Genomic DNA, 21,810 nt, shown 5'->3' with positions numbered 1-21,810 from the left:
GAGTCTATTTTTCCAGTACACAAAGCAGCATTGGGGCAATACCAGCCCACTGCCATTCATTTATGCCCTCTAGTATGGCCAACCACTTTCCGTGTTTATCCTCCATGGAGCAAACCCGGTATATAGAAATCAAGATACACGAACATCACGGAGTGGGCAAGGAGTTGCCCAGAAGGCCGGAGGTCCTCACCTCCCAGAGCTGCGGAGTGTCGCAGCCTCACGAAAGCTCCGCGATGCTCCAGACCAGTGGCCATCCGTGTTTCAAGAGCCCCTCGGATTCCAAAGACGCGGCTTTCGGGGCTTCTGCACGTGCAGATTCTAAGCGCCTTTGCAAATCCGCTTGTAACCGCTTTTAAAACTTGGGACATAAACTGACGCGTCGAGGGGATGAGAAAGCAGGGAGCCGAACGGTGGTACCATCCACACACACGCTCCTGTATAAAGCCGGATCTGGGGGTACCATAGAACTTCGGCGAAACGACCGAGCTGTCGAGGCTGAACTGAGACGTCACTCGGCATCCTTAACACCTGGCTTCAGTTTTTTATTCGGGCCACAGGGCTTTATTGGTTATCCATGAATGACCTTATCCTAAGTAAATGGTATAAACTGGAGTTTATGAACTCAGTTTATGCTAATAAAATAATCCTCCTCTGGTTTATATATTAGGATTCCGCTTAAGATTTCGTTTGGAAAAAATGGGTTCCATTGCTTAACAACATTTGAAAACTGGCGTTCTTAGTTTTAAACTCCTTTCCTTGGAGTCAGAGGGCATCGGAGGCAGCTGCCCGTGCCCCCTCCGGGAGGAAGGAGGAAGATAAGCAGGTGGGCGCCCGGGCCCCCCCCTCCCTTAACCTCTCCAGAGAAGAAGCCTCTGCCCGTGCCCCTCCAGGTTGGAGGGTCATGATGCCTGGTGGGAAAAAAAAAATGTTACCAACCACTCGCCTAGGCCAGCCCCTGGGTTCTCAGAGTAAGAAATGGAAACGGAACAAATGAGCTTCCCACGGCGTAAAAGCCCCTAGTGACAGAGCCAGAACAGGGACACAGCCCTTTCCGCCCCCATGCCCGTGTTGCCCGGGCCGTCTCCTGAGGCCGCGGCATTGATTCCCTCGAAGTTGCAGGTTCTACCCAGGCGCTTAAAGATGTGTCCAAGAGTCCGCATGTTCGCGAAGTCGACAGACATGATTTTGAACAGTTCGCTTTGGAAGTAAAAACGCCTGAGCAGACCCGACGGGCGGTTCTCTCCTCGTCGCGCCCATCGTCCTGCCTTCTGTGCTCGATCACGGCGGACGGGCCGTCTTCACGGTGCCTCGGGCAAGCTACCGTACCGTGTTTAAAATTAAACGCTCAGACTGGCACGCAGGCTCCACCCGGACGGTTACAGGGGAGCCCTGTAGCATGCCATCACGGATATGCGAGGCTTCCCGCGGCCGCCTCCTCTGGAAGCCGGAAGGCACGGGACCTTCGAGCTGCAGCAGCCACACGGTCTCCTGTTTGCGTTCAGCCCACGGGATTCTTTCCAGGGTTCCTTTGGTTCATGGCAGCGACTGATCTTTCTTTTTTTTTTTTTTTTTTTTATCCTCCCCCTGCCTCGCCCACGTAATGTCAGCTGGTAAGGAATGGCTTATCATGCCAGGCATGTATTTGTTTTACTTGGAATAATATTTAAATATTTGAAGACAGGTTTAAAATATCAAACACAAGTTCTTTTTTTTTTAAGAAAAAAAAAAGGCAACGTATTTAAGCCTTTTTGAAAACGCAGAGCTAGCTCAGGAAAGGAAAATTTTATGAATTTCCTATAGTCAACCCACAGATTCTCACTCTTCCTGAGTGGTGAGCGAGGCAGGCGTGAGGAGTTCTTTGGCAGAAAGTATCCTCTGCTTCAGATTTGCCTTTTATTTGTCTCTGCGTACGTAAAATGAATGAATATCTGTCTGCACTCTGTCTACATTTACCTACGTGAATTTTGAATATTGTTGAATACCCGATGTAGTCGCAGACCAGGCAGGTTTTCTGCTTCAGATAAGCCCGGAAAAATATGGCGTGGGTGTCTTCAGGACACCGTCACTCGCGAGAAGCCGGTGCTGTGAGGGACGTCTGCTAACAGTTCTCGATGTCACCAGAAACATTGTAGCAGAGCATCAGGTTGGAGAGCAGCTCGTTTCCACTCGTGCTCTTACGGCCGAGACACTGAGGAAAGCAGTGGTTTGTGTCCGTGTGCCCGGCCTCACTCTCCGCTCTCTCGATCCCACAGCCTGCGACATGAACGTGCACAAGCAGTGCGTAATAAACGTCCCCAGCCTCTGCGGGATGGACCACACAGAGAAGCGGGGGCGGATCTACCTGAAGGCCGAGGTCACCGACGAAAAGCTCCACGTCACAGGTGAGGCAGGCTCGCGGAGGTGCGCATAAGGCGCGCCGCTTTGGCGGGCATTCGGATGAAGGTCAGGGCGGGGCTCGGAAACCCGGGCCTGTCACTGCCGCGGAGCTGGTCAGACGCAGAGCCGCTGACTCCCGTCGGCGCATCTCGCAGGAGACCGCTCTGTCCAGCAAATTCGCAAATGCTCAGTGCCGCGCCAAGCCGTAGCTGCGTGTGGACCGAGGGACGCTGATGGCGTGGCCAGTGTGTTCTCCCCCTGGTGACAGGGGGATGGAGAAGCTATTTAAGCAAAGCGCTGTTGGTGAGAGCGAAGCCAGGGCAAGGGGAGGTGATGGGTGACCCCGGTGTTCAGTGGCATCAGGCCGCAATGACCCGATAAGTCCACCGTAATGACAGCGGCGGCAGCAAACAGCCATTGGCCGTTTCTTCTCCCTCTGCGTTAGGCCCGGTGCGAAGAACTCCACGTAGACTAATTTAGTCCTCGTGACTATCCGATTATTAGCCTCATTTTCCAGAACAGGAAGCTGAGGCACAGAGAGAGCAGGAACCAGCAATGTCACAGAGTAAGCGAGGAGCCAGGGTTGGAACCAAAGCCTTTGACTCCAAACCCCGAGCTGTCTTAATAATCACACCTCCGACCAACAGCCCAACATGAGCCAGGATTCCCTGTCCCTGAGCCAAGACACTACCTCCTTAGGACTGCGTCTGGGTGGGCCCTGCCATAGCATGGCTTTTCCTTTGGTTTGCCCACCAAATCCATGTTAAGTATATCAACACGCACGATCAGGTTATCATGGAGTGTTGCCGGCCCCGGACCCATCCCGGAGCCTCAAATCCCTGGCATATCCACCATACCCCACTCCGTGTTGATTTATGGTTTAGCTCTGTTTTCAGTCTGGTGTCTTGACTCTTGGGGCTCCCTCCCGTACAACCATGCCTTCTCTTTCCTTTACTAGGGCGTTCATTTTCCACTTGAACTGCAAAGGTATTGTTTTCATTTGTATTTAGGAATGTTAATCTGTCACAAAAATGGAAAGACTAACTTCAATGTCATTTATTTGTAGATAACAAAAGGTATTATAGAAAAAAATATCGAAAGGGTCTATTTGGGGGAGTGGGGGTATGAAAGGAGTTCCACAGAAAGCTTGCTTTTGAAAATATCCTCGTATTTTTTTCTTTGCAAGATAAGCAACTTTTCTATCTAGCGCTGTCTTCTCGGGTAAGAAACCAGGGAAAATCAAAGGATTTTGCGGTGTTGCTAGGAGAGCCAACCCTGAGCCTCTGGACATGAAACAAATCAAATGAAACAGCCTTACGAAAGAAATCAAATATAGCTAACAGTCTAGATCGCATTGTAAATAAAATCCCCGCCATGGACAGGTATGGGGGTCACGAGCAGGTAAGTCTGCATTGTCACAACCTCACACTTGTTTCTCTCTCATTTTCACTGAGGCTTCTGCCTTGTCAGAGTCACGTACTGGGGCACGCAGGTGAAGAATCCAAGCTTAATTGTGAGGTTTCCAGCTCCCGTCAGGCAAGACTTCCGGGGCAGTTTTTAAACGCTCAGCTCTCATTCATTTTGCTTCTGAATACAGCAAAACACATGCTGGACTTGGCCCACGCCTTCTCCAGGGATAAAAGCAGCCGCCATCTGGTGCTGCCTGAGTCCACCAGTCTCTTCTATGGGCCTCAAGAGGCTTGCAGATGTAAAACCGCAAAGGCGGGCACAGATGCTCTGGTCGGGGTGGCACATGGCACACACAGATAGAAGAGAAAGGTCAGGTCCCATCGTGCAAGGACAAAGAGTGTTTTCCTAGGGCTTATATGCTAATTGCTGCACCATTGCTGAGAGTCGAACTTGATTCACAATTGTAGTCATCTTAGGAGACAGGGACCTTCGCTGAGACAGATAGATTTTTCACACATGAAAGCCACCCACTATAACTTATGACAGCAGTCTAGGTCAAGTCTCTTGAGAATGAGTGTAAAATTTTTTACATAGATATAGCTCCGCCCTAGGAATATAAATAAATTCAGCAATAGTTTACTAATAATAGCAGCAACAGCAGCTAACACTCTGAGCCCTTCCCACAAAACGGACACTTTGTAAGCACTTTACATAGTTAACTCATATAAACCTGTGTGGAAATTTACTTTGTTGCCCTTACCTTATAGATAAACTGAGGCACAAAGAATTTAAGGAACTTATCCAAAGTCACGCAGATGGCAAATTTAATGGTTAGTTACTTAACCAATAGATGTAGAGATAAGACATTTTAATGATAGTATCGGTAAGAATTGGAATCTTGTGTTAGTTCGGGCTGTGATAACAAATCCCGTAGACTGGGCAACTTCGGCAACAAACGTCTATTTCTCACAGTTCTGGAGGCCGAGAAGTCCCAAGATCAAGGTGCCACCGGTTTGGTTCTGGGGAGAACTTTCTTCCTGGCGTCTAGCTCTGTCCTCACAGGGCAGAGATTGGGAAGCAGGGAGGGCATGGGGGGAGAGAGGAAGCCAGCGCTCGGGTGTCCCTCCTGTGAGGACACTCATCCTGTCGTGAAGCCTGCACCCTCGGCACCTAACCACCTCTCCCCCGAAGGCCCCATCTCCAAATGCCAGCACCTTAGCAGTTAGAGCCTCAGCATAGGAATTGGGGGGAGGGGGCGGGGGGGCCACAAATATCCAGCGCACAGCAAATCGTTTTTACAATACTGCTGCTATTTGTGTGAGGGAAAGCCGATCCTAAGTATAGAAAACCGAACTCGGGGGAATAACTAATAGGTAATCATTTCTCTAAAACTTTTATTGTGGAGTAATTTTAGATCGTCGTAAATAGGAATTAGCCGGGCTTCAATGGGAGGATAAATATAAGCAGTAAACCAGAATGAGCAGAGCTTCTCATCCGTCCACGTAGGAAATGTCCAAAACTGTAGAGAACTCGAATGCGTTTGTTTGCGCCAAACTGACGACAGTTGCCAGGAAGCAAAATCTCGACGGATTAAGACAACGCTGCCGAGAATGACAGTCCTGCAGTTTATTTGATACATTAGAATCAAAGGAGGAGACCCAAGGAGGGTTCCAGGAAATCCGTCGGTGGTGGATGGAGGGGGGTGGGAGAAGGCAGCGCGGGGAAATCTCCGGGATGGGATAAAAAGTAAAACGGAGGGAGGGACACATCCTTCTTTTACATTGGTGGCTTCAGGGGAGTCGATCTTTGCAGCACACAGAGGCAGTGTGCAGGGAAGGGTTCCGCGGTCTCGTGCTCTGGCGCTGTGGGTGGCACTCAGAGGGGTCTGGGGAAAACAATGGATTATTCCAGGGGTGTGTTACCTTAGGTGCAACAAGACAATAGACAGGCTTACTTAAGGCCAAGAAAGCTGCAAGCCAAGGACGTGACCTCCGGCCGTGACCCGCTTTTAGTTCGAAATTTTGACGGGCACCCATCCCGTGTGTTCACCTTCGGTCTCTGGGTCTGTAGAACCGCCGCGTCGGCCTCCCCAGAGTTTGTCAGGTTTAGTATGTGCGTGGCCGTGTTTTTTCCATTCACAGATCCAAACTCAAAAAAAAACTAAAAACGTTGCTAGAGTCGTACAGAGTTTCCCACACACCCTCCACCCAGCACCCCCAATACTGACATCCTTCCGTAACTGTGGTTTGAGTATCGAAGCGGTCACCTTTTTTAATACCCGATAAACTCGAGGGAAATAAGTACCCGCGTGAGTCACCGGAAATTGGCTTGAGGAGCCAAGGAGAGGACATCACACACCTTATTCCAGCGTAAAAGGACTGCAAGAAATACAAAGGCCCGTCAGAGCAGACCCTGCCAGTGGTGACGCCCCTCCTACGGGGCCTGCCAGGCCCCCTCCCTGCCCAGCAGTTCAGACACCGGTTTGTCATGACGAATAGTTTAAATAACAATAGCTACCATTTCTTGAGTACCTATTGTGTACTTACGGTTCACAAGACTGGACCTTTATTTGTACCAAGTACTTTCTATTCATTATTTCATTGACCCCTCAATACTACAAAGGACGTTTATCGTCCTCATCTTCGAGATGAGCCAGCATGCTCAGAGCGGGGAAGGAAATCGCTCTACCTTATCAGGTGGGCAGTGATGGAGTTGGGGCTGGAGCCTGGGTCTGACCCCCACCCCAGAGGCTGCGAACGTCCCAAGTCTCTTACTCAGTAAAGAGGCTGTTTGTTTTTGAAGAAATAGCAAACCCATAAATATTTGCCGAACCCATATTCAGCATTCCCCGGGTTCTTTGATGTTACAGATGTTACAGAAGGTCCAAATGTGGGACAACCAGGGGGAAAAGTCACACGCGAAGGCATTAAAGGACAGTCCAAGTCCACGTGGAATTAAGTGCTTAATTACACGGGCACTAAATCATGCGCCTCCGGGAGACGCTCAGGGCGATGACGGGGAGGGAAGGGTGCTGTGGAGGACTGCGGGCACGTGGGAGGCAGAGGCAGGGGTGCCCGGCGAAGGGCTTCCCTGGCCTGTGGGAATTGGCCTGGCTCTCGCGAGAACACAGGCGTGAACGGTAAACCCTAAGAAGTGGAGCTGATCTCCAGATGCCAGGATGTCTTGGAAAATGCCCTTGAACCCTGCACGGCTCTGTTAATGGCGGATCGGCTTCCCCTCCATTTTACCTGCGCAGAAGACAATCCCCAAAGTAAAATAAAACTCCCAGCAGACTCCGGCTCAGGGGCAGAAACCTCCCTCTGGAGACCAGAGATGAGTCTCCTGTCCAGGCTGGTGCAGTGTGTATGGGGAAGGCCTCGCTTTCCTGGTGTATTTTTATTTTTTGGTCAGTTGTGCTGATGTTCTCTGAACAGTGTCATCTCTTTTTGCTTTCGCTATGCGATTTTAATAGATTTTCTACATTCTTGTGTGCTATTTTTTGGGGGGATTCGCAGGAGTGGTAAAAAAAAAAAAAAAATTCCAGGGAAACAAATTTTCAATTTAATGTTGTAAGTAAGTGGAAAAAATATCCTATGCTTTACAGCTGTTTGAGGAACTCATCTCTCCCATACACAGATTATTCTGCAGAAGAGTTTCACTTTCTCTCATGCTTTGGGTTGTTAATTTGGCGTGGAGATTAAAGTTCTAAGATGAGCTCGGGGCGGGGGCGGGGCTTTTTACAGCATAAGGGGCCCGTCCTCTGCCTGCCTTCTAGGACTGTGTGCAATTCCCTGCCCCTTGCCTCACCACCCCAGCTGTTGAGACTTACCACGACGTTGTGATTGACACAATATTTCCCCTGCGCTCCTCCCCCGTTAGCGTCGAGGCAGGGGGACTCAGCTCAGCTTCACGTAATAATAACCATTCATCCTCCGATTCATCCACTCGTCATACACGTACTGAGCGGGCTCTCTCCGGATGACGAAGACATGGCCCTCATCGTGGAATGTGCAGTCTTTAGGGGGAGTTGAGACATTAAAAAAAAAATGACAGAGCGTTAACGCCAGCTGCCCTTAGGGGTGGTGGCAGGTGGGAGGGGCCACAGGGCCTCCCCCGAGGAAGCTGCAGATGGGTTCACCTCAGAAGTGGCCGCAGAATCAGGACAGGTGCGGAGGACACAGTGTGTTCAGGAAGCTCTCCACGGTCCAGGATTTCAAGAATTTTGAGTGTAAGGTGGGAAGAGCCGAAGGGGAATTTCTTCCCGTGTTGAAGGCGGGAATTTTTTTAAACGACGTCGCACGGATGCTTCCGCTTCTGACCCTGGCCCAGGACTCCTCCCTTCCTTTTCCAGTCCCAACTCCTCCTCCCTCCTCCTCCGGGAGATCCCTGGCTCTCGAGGACACGCACCTACGTGTTTACTCATGTGCTCTGCCCCCACGTGACATGCAGCCACACTTCAGAATTAGTGTAGCAACACCCCCGCCAAGAAGAAGCCCACTAAACACAGTCCAGGATTTTATTGCCATTTTTTTAAAAATCCTGAGACGATATCCCACTAAAGGTAAATAAATAGTCAGAACACCGTTACCTGGATTAAATACTTTGCTGTGTAATTAGGTCGGATATCTGAGGCCTTAGCCAAATGATCAAACTCAGCCCCCACCCCGATACTGTGACAAACGGGGGGCGAGGGGTGTACAGCCTGATGTCACAGTAGCAGGTGCTCAGTGTCACCTGTCAGGTGCTTTTGCCGAAATTTTATAACCTGAATCTAATCATGGGGGAGGGAGAAACAGACAAAGCCAGACATTGGGACATTCTGCTCGGACTTTTCAAAAATGTCAGCGTCATGAAAAAAAAGGGGGAATGTTCTCGATCGAAGGAAGCTAAAGTGACCTGAGAACCACACGCACTCTGTTGTAACACGCGGTTGGATCCCGGAGCCAAAACAAAGAACAAACGAAAGGGCCTCATTAAGGGCACGTGGGGGACACGGGGGGACTCCAGATCTGGACCGCGTTTTGGATAATGTTTTTGTGTCCATGGGAGATTTTTAGGTGATGATGCTAATGACGGAGGGGAGTGCGGAAATCTTTTAGGGGTGATTTTTTTCCTAATGTCTGAAACTTCCAAATGATTCAGCCAAAAAAAAAAAAAGTGAAAATACATGTACACACACACACACACACACACACACACACACACACACCCCACGTGCACAAAGCACGTGTGGCAGAATGTTAACAGTGAGTGAATCGAGTGTATAGACAGATGGTCATTGTACTGTTCCTTCAACGCCGTCAGTTTGAAATTCTTCACACCCACCAAGCCTCCAAAGCATTGGGCAGTGTGAATTGAACTTGGAGCTTTTCGTTGGGGCCAGTGCAGCTCTGAAATGCCCGCCCCCCCCCCCCGGAGGAAGCACTGTCAGCCGGAAGGAGCCGGGGCCGGAACCCACATCAGAGCTTTGGATGGCGATGCCAGCAGCCGGCCAGCTGCTCAGAAGACAAGTAGCAGATGCAGAAAAAGGGAGGCACGAGAGCAACCCCGAAAAAGCTGCTGGCATCCGAGCGCCCAGGTCCTGCGAGAAGAGGACCTGGCATGCATGAAGCACCCTCTACGCCCCAGGCGCTGATCGGATGCCTTCCTGTGTGTTACTTCATCGCGACAATGCCTGGAGAGAAAGGCTGTCATCATCATCATCATCATCATCATCATTTTGTAACTGGGGAAGCAGGCTGGAAGAGCTCCCATGGCTTGCCCCGGGTCACGTGGCCTGCCCAAGGTCACACAGCTGCCGCGTGGAGGACACCCGGCCCCCAGCCTCTGGGCACACACCTCCCACGCTTACATACATGGCCGGCTCCAGGCTCTGGCCAGGGGAGGATCGTGTGCTCATTCACAGGCCCTTCCCTCGAGGGCAGATGTGGCCACGCTGCAGCTTCTCATTTCCGTCCCGTAATTTAACAGTGGAGGCTGCTGCGCGACGGGCCCGTGGCACCCGTAATTACTGCGGTGCCGCAGGCACCGTCGTGGGCGAGGGTCTGTCATTATTTCCCCAAGCCTCCGCTTTCCGAGGCTCAGATAATGGCTGGAAATAAAAATGGCAGCGGGGATCTGGCCCAGCTCTGCCCTGCCTTAAAGGGAAGCATGGATATGGGCAAAGACGGACACAGACGCCCCTTCAGGGTGTATGCTGACTGCGCAGGAGCTGGCCAGGCAGGTGACCCGGCTCTGTCCTTTCTCAACGTGCCCTCAGTGGCTTTTTCTTACTGGCCCAGGCCCCTTCCTCGCAGGCAGACGTGTCCTTGAACGCGCATCCTCACGGTCTTGGAGGAACCCGTCTCTAGCAGTTGCCGGCCCTGAGTTCCTCCTGCTTAACACCCAGGCACGTCCTTTGCAAAAGAAACAGGCACGACGGCTAAGTCGAAAACCAACAGCGGCTTGCTGGTACGGAAGAGGACTTCTGGGACGCCTGCTCAAATGCGCATGCCTCTAGGCAGTGACTGGAGTGTTTTCGGTGGGTTTGTCTACTCTGTCTTCTTCCTCGATTGGACATTCCTGAGTATCAGGTGTCAGGTGTCTGTGCGACCCCTTCAGCAGCCAGCACCTTCCTGCCTCTCCGGTCTGATCCCGTAGGCCCCCGACGCCCCTCGACCTCGTTCTGGTTGTAAAGAAAAGCTAAGCGCTGCTTCCCCGTGGGCAGGCTCCTTCCCACGCCTCACCTTCCCCTCTGCTGCTCCCCTGGGAACATCTTTTTAACACCCAGCTCCAGTTTCCCTCATGAAGCCTCTCCTGGCGTCTTCTGCCTTGCCCACAGTTGGCCATTTTCTCCCCATGTCCTTTATAACATTTATAATGTGATTCCACTTACGTGTTATTTTATACATTGATCTCCCTCTCACAGACCGTTGTTAGCCTTTTGAGGTCAGAGGTGGAGCCGTATGTCCTCTGCCTGGTCCCGTGCCTCGAATTGGTGCCTAATATATGTTTGATGGTGGTGACGGTGATGGTGGAAGTGTCCAGTAGGCCCGACGTAAAAATATTCCTCGGCCGTGCACTGCGCTCCTGAATCCCAAATGTAAGCACCTCTTCCAGCGTCAGCCCTATATCTGGATCAAGTGAAAACGATCCCGTTTTCGTCGCGTTCACGAAGCCACATGGACTCCTGGGGTCCTTCAGAGAGACACGTTATCAGCCAGGAGAGAGGCCACATCTTCCCAGAGAGACATTTCATTGTTTACATCCTGACTGGGGTACCTCATCCGGACCTATCTTTGGCAGAGCTAAATGTCAAGCGCGTACTCGCCAGCCGCGCGCCCTCCTACGGATGGTTATTCCTGCACGGTTCTCTGTGCGGCGATTCCGACGCAGCTCTCCACGCTGCTGCTTAGTCACCGGTGGCCCGTGGGAGGCGGCAGGCCTAGGGCCGGGGCAAAGAGGCGCCAGCGTCATTTCTTTAAGGCACCGTTTGCCTTCGTCTAAAGTACCTTGGTATCCAAGCTCCAGGTGACACAGCTTCTCTTTCTGCTGCTTAAGATGATCTCAAGCCCCGGGAGTCTTTGACTGCAGTGACTCCTGCCATGAAGAAGCGTTCTTAAGACGGGCTTTGAATGCTCGCATCCTTGGGAAGAGGAGAAACAAATTATTTCTGGGGCCTCTTTCAAGATTAGCCCATTAGCATACAGGGACATCGACAGAGCAGGTCATTCTCGTGCTGGATTTTAATTGCTTCTAATTATAGGATTATCATTTAAAGCGAAAGATTAATTGCCATGAAATTATCGCGAAGAACTTGATCTTCCTCCGGAAAATAAATGCATTAGCCAAGTGAGAAATCTCTTAGAAGCTCGCAAATGATGTTTTCCAAATCCCTTTCATGGAAACGTTCTTTTAACTCTTCGATGGGGGGAGGAGATGTGAAAGGGGTCAGGATGGCAGAGAGAACACAGAGCAGATCGGTGCCTCTCTGGGAAACCTGGACATTCGACGTTTGCAAACCATTTTGTTCACCCGTGGGAGTGTCCCCAAATAAATGCAGAGACAGCTCCTCTCTTGATCCACGTCAAGTGTGGGGGAGACTGATCCATGAAACAGCCGGAGGGGGCAGGCACCGTCTTCTGGTTCCCTCCAAGGCCACGCCGCTGCTCCAACATCCCACAACACCTTTGTTTTCCCAATGTTTTGCAAAGGACCCTCCAGTTACGTCGCATTCACAGGCGCTGGTTGTTGGCATCGACATGGTGCCGAGACCTCAGGCTGTTTGTTCGTCTCAACTCCCAGGCAGTTCCCCTTCGAACGCAGATTGCAGATCACCTGAGAAAATCTGAGATAAGCCGGCTCCTGGGCCCGGTGCTATCACATCCCGGGCTGAACAGAGTGTGGAGTGGCCGCCCGCCCGGGGAAGCCGTAGCACCCCGCCCCTCCGCGGGTGCTTTCCTGTTCTGAGCAGCGCAGCAGTTGGACTCCGCCACCCATTTCCCTCAGTAATTAACGCGAGGTTGGCGCTTCAGTTAAAGGCAGTTCAGGGTTCCTTTTAGAAACCAACACAAGCATCCCCCCCTCCCCCGCCCCGTGGAATCCTGAAGCAAGAACAAATGCTAAGCAAGCTTCCTACACACGTTTTCGGGGTGGGGGCGCCCAATCTGGGGAACGTTGCATGCGGGGAAGTGTCACTTCACCAGCCCAGACCCACCCGGGGGCAGGGCACGTAATTCAGAGAAACGGCGGCTTCACTGAGCACCAGGCGGAGGTGGAGAGAGAAGGGCTCTCTCATCCCGAAACAACCTCACCGAGGTCTCTTTCCCTTTGTTGAATCAGTCACTCTGCCGTCGCCAGCCCCTGCTGGGAGTGGGGGTGCAGAGCATGGGCAGGGGGTGCAGGTGGCAAAGAATGGGGGGGGGTGTATTTCTTTGGCCATATTGCCACTCTCATTTCCTAAGGTCCTCTGGTGACTACCCACAGAACTCTGGTGGGTGAACATCGGCCCAGAAGGCCAGAAAGGAGAGTGCGAGCGACCAACACTTTATAAACCGCACCCTCTGGAATCTTCTTACTAATTCCCAGCTACCCTGGGTGACCCTGAGCTTACTTCAGTCCCTCCACAAGAGAGCAGGGACTCTATTAGCCTCAGAACTCTGGGCTTTTGAAGAATGCCAGTATGTTTTTGGAGAGAGAGAGAAAAAAAATCCTCAGCACATATCATCGACCAGCACCCCATGAAGAAAGGGAACAGGGGCTTTATAAGATAAGAGGGGCCGCAGCCCCCGCTCAGGAGAGCCTGGCCCCCCGCTGGCGTTTGTCTTCCTTGGCCATGCCCGCCAAGCGCTCCCGGAAACTCGCTGTGGAACCGGCGCCGTCGGAAGGGAGGGAGAGCCGCTCGCGAGCCTGACGGCGGCGTTCGGCTCGGACTGCTCACCTCCAAGAGTCCAACTTGCAGACCTCGGCCTCATCGCCTCATCGCTCCATGGCCCGTGCCTCATCTGCAAATGCAAATTAAGGCGCTCGATCTCGAACCACGAACCACACACGCACGCACGTGGCGGTTCCCTGCGGCCCGAGCGTTTTGTTGCTGGGAGAGTCGTTTCAGAGAGAAAGAGCTGGTGGATCATCGCCGTGCCAATCAGCAGGCCCTGCCGGAACCCAGGGTGGGACTGGAGACCCCAGCAATTCTGAGGCCCGAGAAGCCCCGGGTCGAGCGGCTGTTCAAACGAGTGTGAGCACCGGATGCCTGCAAGTGGGATCTTATCTGGAGCGATATTTCCATCGAAGAGGAGAGGTTGTGGCGCCCACTTTTCCTCTTCCTCCTCTGTGACCCGACCCCCTCCTTGTCCACGTGTAAATAACCGAGGCTCAAAGAAGGAACGTGGCGACTAAGTGGGGTGTTTGGGCTTGTAAGAGACAAAACCAAACTTCAGCCTAACTCTTAGAAAAGGAAGTTATCCAAAAAAAAAAAAAAAAAAAGGGTACTTTATGGAACTCAGGAGTTGGAATACTGTGGGACCATCGAAACAACTGGAAACAGACTGGCTTCCTGTATCTCACTTCTTTCTGCACACCGCTGTCATTCAGAGCAAGTTAGACTTCCTCCACCTGGCAGAAAACGTGGCCAGGGACAGTTCCACAGCTCCGTGTCCTTCACAGCTTGTCTCCTGCTGCCTCAGGCACAAATCCAAAAGTCCCAGGAGGGATTCGTTGGCTTACTTTGGGTCACGTGTAACCGACTGTGGCTGAAGGGCGAGGCCTCATAAGAGGAAAGATAAAAGGGAGGGAGACCAGGAGATGGTGGTAGGCAGAAAAAAAAAAAAAAAAAAAAAAAAAAAAACAGGTCGTGCTGTCAGCATAAGCCATTCGTCAGGGTCGTACAGAATACGGGGTTGGGAGCAGGGACTAGGGCCAGACACCCGCCTTCTGCTCCGACGCCTTTTCTTCTTCAACCATGTCACACATCCACGAAATTGCTAGAGGTCGTGGCAGAGTCTGAGCTTCTATACAGGCGTCGGGTGTGACTCCTAAGTCCCTGTTGGACAAATGGACGTGTTCCCGGCCTGGCCAGTTTCCAGAAACAGCCACGGGTAAAGAAGCAATTTCGATTCAGCCATCTAGCCACCCGGCACGTTAATTACCCCTCTTATTTATTTGGAAGCTGTGGAACAGCACACTGGGTTCTAAAGTGTAAACGGTGTCGACGTCAACGAGGTTCGGCGCTAGCGGAACCTGCAGGAAGCTGAGTTCGTGGAACGGGGCCACGGGTAGCTTGCGGAGTAAGTGGCCCAGGAAAGGTGGAGACGTGCGGTTAGGGCCCGGGAACTGGACACAGCGCGCGCGGCCTGCGTTTCGAGCTCTCCCCTTGGGCAGCTGTGCCTGCAGGCTGTGCGCGCACTTGGCCTTGGCAGCCCTGTGACTCTCACCCCTAGAACTCTGCTTTCGTGAGGAATTCCAGCCGTGAGAAGAACCTAGTCTGCAACATGCTAACAATGCCTCCGGATTCTCAGGTTCTCTCCAGGATGGGGCGGGAGCCAGGCTACCTAGCCTCATTCAGCACGGGAAAAGAAAAGCAAGGTCCATTTTACCCGGAATCATCACCATCAGTCAGCAGCCGCTCCCTCGGTTAGGAAAACCACGTGTCTCCTGCTTGCTTGGTAAACTGTGCTAGTTTCGCAGAGAGCGGCAGGTCCACTCCCCATTCTGTCCTCCTCCAAAGCACTTAGGTCCCAGATGCTCCTCTCCTAAGGCCTCGCGGGGACTGGGACCTTGACCCTGTGGCTCGTCTTTGGCTCGCGGGTCCCGCCATGCTGGCCGTCTCCTCATTTATTCTCACTTCCTGCTCAATGCTTCTGCTGGTTCAGTGAGTGCTTTAGCAGCTTGGTCGTGTCACGGTATCAGAAGTTTACACCCAAGGCACGCCCGCACCCCCCAGTCTTGTCTTTCCAGAATTAATCTAGTGTTGCTTTAGGTTCAATGTATGCGAGCACCTTGTGGTGGCCTAAGGCGTTGACAGGTGGGCCCAGTCACACAGAGACCCCGAAGGTAATGAGAATGTCCAGATTTTTTTTTCTCTTTTAACCGAGGTCGAGGTTTTCGCCAGGGAAAATTCTCTTAGCCCCGACATCATATGTTTAATTAATGTTTATCTTCAGTTTTGTGTTCTCAGATTAAAGACCGCAATGGTACAACAGAGAGAAAGGCTGGGGGAAGAAATGGCTTCTTATTATAATTTTGTCTCTCCAAGGACTATAGCGTTCCACAGACAAATACTCATAGTTTCTCATCCACATGAACCCCCAGTAGGCACTGATAAATGTACTCCTCCGAGAATCAGCCCTGAGCCCCTTTTTGGTGACCGAAACTGTATGAGAGAGCCGTCGGTCCCGCAAGCGGTGGGCGCAGCCTTGGGGGAGGACAGCTGATCTCTTTTCTGTCAACTGATAAAGCACGTGGACAGTCACTGGCTAACCAGGCACCGTGCACGAGGCTCAGCCAGGGCACCGCTGGCAGGGGAGCCCAGCAAAGGCCACCAGCAAATGGGGCTCCTTCAGGCGAGCTCACAAGAACAGGTTCCTGGGGTCACCAGCCCCCAAGGTTTCTGCACCTACTTCCTTGCGTAAACGTGATAGAAAGCAGGTGGGTTTCCTTGGGCTTTTATCTCTTGAGGATTCATCTTCTTGAAGGGAAGAGAAGTAAAGAACCAATAAACATTTTTTGTCTTTGTCTGCCACACTGATGTAAACAGTTATGATTTTATTAGCAACCGCCTCGGAGCCAGGCCTGATTTAATTTAATTTAATCTCCCCCGGTTATTTTCAGTTCGACTCAAGTCTATTTTAAGCACAGTTGAAAGGGAAGTGGAGGAGGGAAGGGTAGGAGGTACCTTCCTCTCCCCCGCGTGAGTTACTCAAGCCCGACCCCTCTCATTGTAAAGCGAATGACCCAGGAGCCAAGTCAGGCAGACCGAACCCTCATTCTCACCGTGGATTCATCTCTGGTATCATCTTGTCCTCTGAGAAGGGAAACATTAGATCAGCGGGCGTTGTGGAGGGGAGAATAACAACTGTGCAGCTAGGAACACAAATGGAGCGACTCTGTGCAGTGCCAGGAGAGAGCGGATAATGGCGACACCGCCCCCTGCGCCTCCCTCTGTCCTTTGAGCGAACTCCATTTATCGTCGTGGGCTGGTAGCTCCTTCCCTTTTGGGTGCTTCGATGCTTTGAGATCATAGGATGCCAGCATCTCCCAGTTTGAGAGTACCATCTAGGCCCGTACTAGATAGAAGCTCCCCCCAGTGAGACCCAGAACCCAAAGTCTTGTGGCCCGGAGCTGCTGAGCCAGCCATGACCCCAGGAGCAGTGTTCCCAAGGCTACATCATCATTTTCTGCTCCAGGGAAGGGGGGGCTGGTCCCCGAGGGTGTGCGCTTTTGGTTCAGACATGAGAGCGACCCAGAACTAGAGGGATCCATCCCAGTTTTATATGCCACTTGGGAGGCAGAAGGTTGTATGCCCACTAGAGTGTTGGTCCCCAAGTGCCCAGGACCCTTATGGTCTTATTTCCGGGGCAGAATCCCTGCACTTATCAGGGTCCTGGCACATGGTAAATTTCAGTGCATGTCCTCATGATGGCTGGTTTTTTGTCCTGGATGATCCGATGAGTTACTGATTGCTTATTTTGAGCCAGGTACCATGCGAAGGATTCTACTTAACATAATCTCATTTCATACGTATAGTTCCTATTGGGCCAGACTCTTCTTATCTCTATTTTATAGATGAGGAAATGGAGTGTAAGAAGGTGTCAAGGACTTGCCCTGTGACGGGTGGAGACACACTTGAATCCGTGAAGAACATTTCCGTGTCGGGGACTTCCTATGTGAACATGACCCAAAGGCTTTTTGGTGCAGGCTGACGAGTCGCCTGTGTCAGCGTTGGTTCAGAACCAGCTCTCCCATCACGCTGCTGAGTGGAGATGCCCCAGGAGAGGAATTATTGCTTGGCTTGGGGCCGAGTGTAGGAATGGCCAGAGAGGGGGTCTCAGGTGGGCCAAGGACCCTCTATGATATAACAGTCCAGTGGGGCTGTTAACTACTCACTCTCCCATGCCAGGTTTCTCAAAGCGTGTTGCCATTCAATTCACAGACTACCGTTCCCACCCTAGACATCCTGAATCCAGTCCTTCACAAGAAGAACCTGCAAATCTGTGTAATCAGTGAATTCCGCAAGGTGATTCTTAAGCGCAGTAACATTTGAGGATTGCAGTCAAGTTCTAGTCAATTAGATTTTACTTAAAAATATATAGACATATTCTTGGGTTGGTATTGAGGGAAATTATTAAAACCAGAGTTCTCTAGAACCCCAAACAGACATGCACGTGGAGAGGCCATAGCATCTCAAGGCAAGGGAGGAGGTACAGCTAATTCTGGCCTTCCGTTTCCAAAACTCCAGGGTTCCCTCTCCTTACCACCCAGCAACCGCTGGACCTATAGAAACCAATTCCAGTACAGTCTTGACTGAGCAATGTATCAGGATGCCAGTTTATCAATTTACAGAGAGAAATAAAACCGTGTGTCTGTTGACTTGACCAGAGCAGCCCCTCCAGTAGAGTCGAAATGCCCAAGAAGGCAAAATATAATGAACCCATTTTACTGATTTGCCATGTAAAACACCGTCCCGTAGATAACACAAAGAGCAGAAATCCACTGGGGTAATGCCTGCCATTCACTGTAGACAGACCTCAGGATTTAGAACGCTGCCAAGTGAACACGGAATTATAGCAAGGGGATTAAATAAATGTTCAATGGCATCAGGCTAAGATTGAACATTTATCTCAAGATAGGAGCAGCTGTGCCTCTAGGGCCAGAAGCACTTGAAGTCGGATGCTCAGATGCTTTCTCTTTGGACCAGTCTCACCGACAGTCCTGGTGTTTGCCTTGGTGCCTCTGCTTCCTCTCTCTTATCTGAATATATTCATGATGGACACAGGCCGGTCCTGCAAGTCTGGGAAGTTTCTGTCTTCTTTAGGGGACATGGCAAAGCTCTGCTCCGATCCAGGACTGATGGAGCCCGGAGTCTGTATGAAGTAACCCCGAGTGGCAGAGGAGTGACGTTCACCTTAGAGCAGGTGCCGAGCTGCAGGTCTGCGACAGAACTCCAGTCCCACCCCAGCTCCGGGGCATCAGAGAAGCCTCCAAACTCACGTGCAGAATCTTGTGTCTACATTCAGGGAGGGAGAGCCGCCCCAGCTGTCATCTCCAAGGCATCCAATGACTCCCCCGCAAATTTAGGAATTATTTCCAGGTTGAAGGACAACGTAAAGGGCCTTTAACTCCCGAGTATCCAGACTAGAAACATTCAGCTTTGGACGTAGGTGAGGTGTCCAGGAAAACAGAGGCATAAGCAGATGCTATCAGTTCGTAGGCAGCTTGCGTTCAAAGCAGAAAGAATCTCGGAGATTTCCTGGTGCAGCCAACCCAGTTGCTCTCTAGGCAGATTACATGATTCAGTAGAGATTGCCCAAGAAGGTGAACGCTGAGCAGAGTGGGCTGCACGTCCACCCTGCGCCTCGCCCGGTGCTCTCCCCGGCCTCTGCCGCCCCTTCCGTCCCGTCTGGAGTGTCCGAAGGTTGCGTAACATAGCTGGAGGTGAAATGACCAATGAGACGATATGGAATCGACTTGAACAGACAGCTTCGGCCTTTCGGAGATGGGGGAAAGCTACCCGCACACGGTGACAAGGTGACGGCGTGAAAGCAAAGGTGGAGTGTTTGCCATGAGACGTGGTGGTGCAAACTGAGAGTGGTCAGGAGGCGTCTGTCTTTGAATTAACCAGGTTTTCTAAGAAGACGGAGTGAAATTCCAAGAGCTGCCAGAGAATTCAGCAGGTTTCTCTGTTGAATGAAGGGAACCAGCTGGGAACCTCTGAAATGCAGCCTCTCCTGTTCCTGTGAAATGTTAGGAAAACCTAGGAAAAGACGGAAGCCCACAGTCGAGACAGACAAGCCACCGACTGCCATCTTGGAGAAATTTCTGACTATTAGCCAGTGTGGTTCTGCATTAAAAATATTATCAGCGATGTGGCCATTCTTGGGGCATGAAACGGCAAAGCCCCGTGCAGCTGAGAGCAAGCAGGGAGACTCTCGATGCCTCCCCTGGGCTCGGAGAAACAGGGTCTTCGCCAGCCAGAGCACTGGGAGGTGCCCCTGTCCCCCAGAGGTTCTCGGATTTCAGGGGGTGCCGAAATGCTGCCCTCTCTTCTCATTCCGCACAGCGTAACTTCCCAAGGAAGGACGAAAGAAGTGGCCACAGGATAGGCCCGGTCTTCGCGGGTCATGCCCTGAGGTTGATGAGCCCCACGTGTGAAGGACAGTGGACAGGCGTGGAAGTGAGGAAAAGCACGGTGTCAGCAGGACTCGGAACGGACGCCACGGATGGATGCGGCGGAGTGGTTCCCGCCCGCCGTGACGTGGGCGTGAGGCGCCCCGATACGGGGCCAGGAGCCGTGCGTGGGAGCCCAAGTAGGTCCGGCGAGGTGGCCGTTCGCAGGTGGCCGAGCAGTGGCCGGAGCTGCCGGCCGAGGGGAAGCCACCAAACGCAGCGCCTGCGGCGGCCCCCAAGTCTGCCTACAAACGCGGTCATTTGAAAATGAACAAAGAAGGAAAATACACACATAACAGGTAGCCCATGAAAAAAATGCAATGGGGAAATAAAGGGATGCGAATGCCGTCGTGGAGGACATCTCTGAAAATGGATCGCCGAGGAGAACGGACGGCCGAAGAACTGTTGAGACAACGCCATCCGAGCGCCCGTGGAATGCGGGGATGCACCACCTCCATAAAACAAGACTCCATAAAACAAGACTAGGGAGCCACCCGAGCAAGCAGGTCGAGCGGAGAGGCAAACAGAACAAGGTTTTTCTCCATGACACAGATACAGAGATTTATCAGGTGGACAGGAAGCAGCAGCTGAGGGGGCTGGCCCCGAGTCATACAACGATGCACCTGGATGGAAGCCTGGACTAACTTAAAACATGGGCTCATTATAGGAATGACCGCCACGTCGACTCTGTTAAAATGTACGGCCTCATGTAAACGGACAGAAGCCACGTGATCCGGCGGAAAAGGTACGGACGGCTCACGTGTCGCTGGGAAAGTTGTCTGAACATTCCTTTGGAAGAAAAAAAAATAATAAGTTCGATCTCGCCTCACACTGTACACTGAAATAAATTTCACGTGGATTCAAAAATTAAGTAGCAAAAAAGTAATAAAAACATAAGTAAGTATTTAGCTAATCTCAGAAAGGGCAAGGATTTTTGAAACGTCAAATAAAAGAAATTAAAAAAGGGAGTGTTTGACAAGTTTCACTGTGTAAAAATGTAAGCCTTTGTGTTCCTGGAAGCACAGTGAATGCAATCTAAATGCAGTTTGCAGCAAATATGACAAAGGGCCATTACCATTCATTTACCTCTAAAGAGCTTTTCTGAGCCAGTAAGAAAATTCTTTTAACACGTACCCTGTAGGAAACTTGGAGTAGATCAAAGGAAAAGAAAGACAAGTGGCCAAATAACCATATTTAAAATTAAAAAAATAAAAATAAAAAAAAAGTTAAACCTCAAAAGTAATCAAAGAAATTGATTACAGCCTTTCTTTTTTTTCTTACTTTCTCACTACACCTTTGATAAGACTTCGGCATGACATTTGGGGGAATAATTTAGCAACGTATGTCAAGAATCTGAAATGATTTTGTACCCTGTGATCTGCTTCTAAGACTATGTCCTGAGGACAGAAAATAAAAACTTCAGATGGACTTTCATGCATAAAGACGATCAGTTGCTATGTTATTTTTCAACATGAAGACTTTTAAACTACATAGATAGCCCCAAACGGGATTGAGTAAATCAATGATGATCTAGCTGAAAAATGAGATGTTAGGCGTTTAAAGTGTTTTCATAGCATGCCTCGTTACGTTATAAAGGCAGGATCTAAAACTGCATTCATAGATGCAAACGCTATAAAAACATTTCAACATAGATATGTGCAGAGCAAAGAGACTGGAGGTAAATACACTAACATGCCAACACTGGTTCTCTCTTATAGCAGTAGTATAGGCGATTTCCATTTACTTCTTTACACTTTCATGTGTTTAAATTTTGTATAATAAAAAAAAAATTGCATAATAAGTGTATCCATTACTCTTATAATAAGAAAGATATTTCTTAAAGTCTATGTATAGAGAATCATCTCATCTCTCATAAACTGGAAAATATTATTTCTCTCACAACTGGATTTCATTCCCTTTCAGAGCATCAGCGTTATAGAACTTTAATGGAGATTTTTATGTCCCACCAACTGTAAAGGAAAAAGTAGTGAAACATTTACAGCCTCTTCCAAGGACCACATGTCACCCTTTCTCCTCTAACGCCATAGGAGAGTCCTCTAAATTCTCTTTCCTAAGTTTTATTCCAGCGGGACTTTGGTCGAAGAGTTGCTGAGACCCGCTTTTCAGTATGTAGAATAGCCACTGAGTTTGCCGGGACAGAAA

General features: G+C 50.8%; 1 protein-coding gene across 3 annotated transcripts in view; it reads left to right on the top strand.

Annotated features, from left to right (window-relative positions):
- PRKCA (protein kinase C alpha) overlaps nt 1-21,810 on the top strand; it is a 354,328-nt gene that overhangs the window by 243,380 nt on the left and 89,138 nt on the right. For all 3 annotated transcript variants that reach the window (XM_016143695.2, XM_036222156.1, XM_016143694.2), the window contains one exon: nt 2,253-2,381. In XM_016143695.2, the coding sequence (XP_015999181.1) occupies nt 2,253-2,381 (129 nt within the window). The remainder of the gene's footprint in view (nt 1-2,252; nt 2,382-21,810) is intronic.

The sequence above is a fragment of the Rousettus aegyptiacus genome, unplaced genomic scaffold (assembly GCF_014176215.1).
Source record: "Rousettus aegyptiacus isolate mRouAeg1 unplaced genomic scaffold, mRouAeg1.p scaffold_m13_p_6, whole genome shotgun sequence".
Classification (NCBI taxonomy): domain Eukaryota; kingdom Metazoa; phylum Chordata; class Mammalia; order Chiroptera; family Pteropodidae; genus Rousettus; species Rousettus aegyptiacus.
The sequence above is the reverse complement of the archived record's forward strand: the minus strand, read 5'-3'. Positions and strand labels throughout refer to the sequence as shown.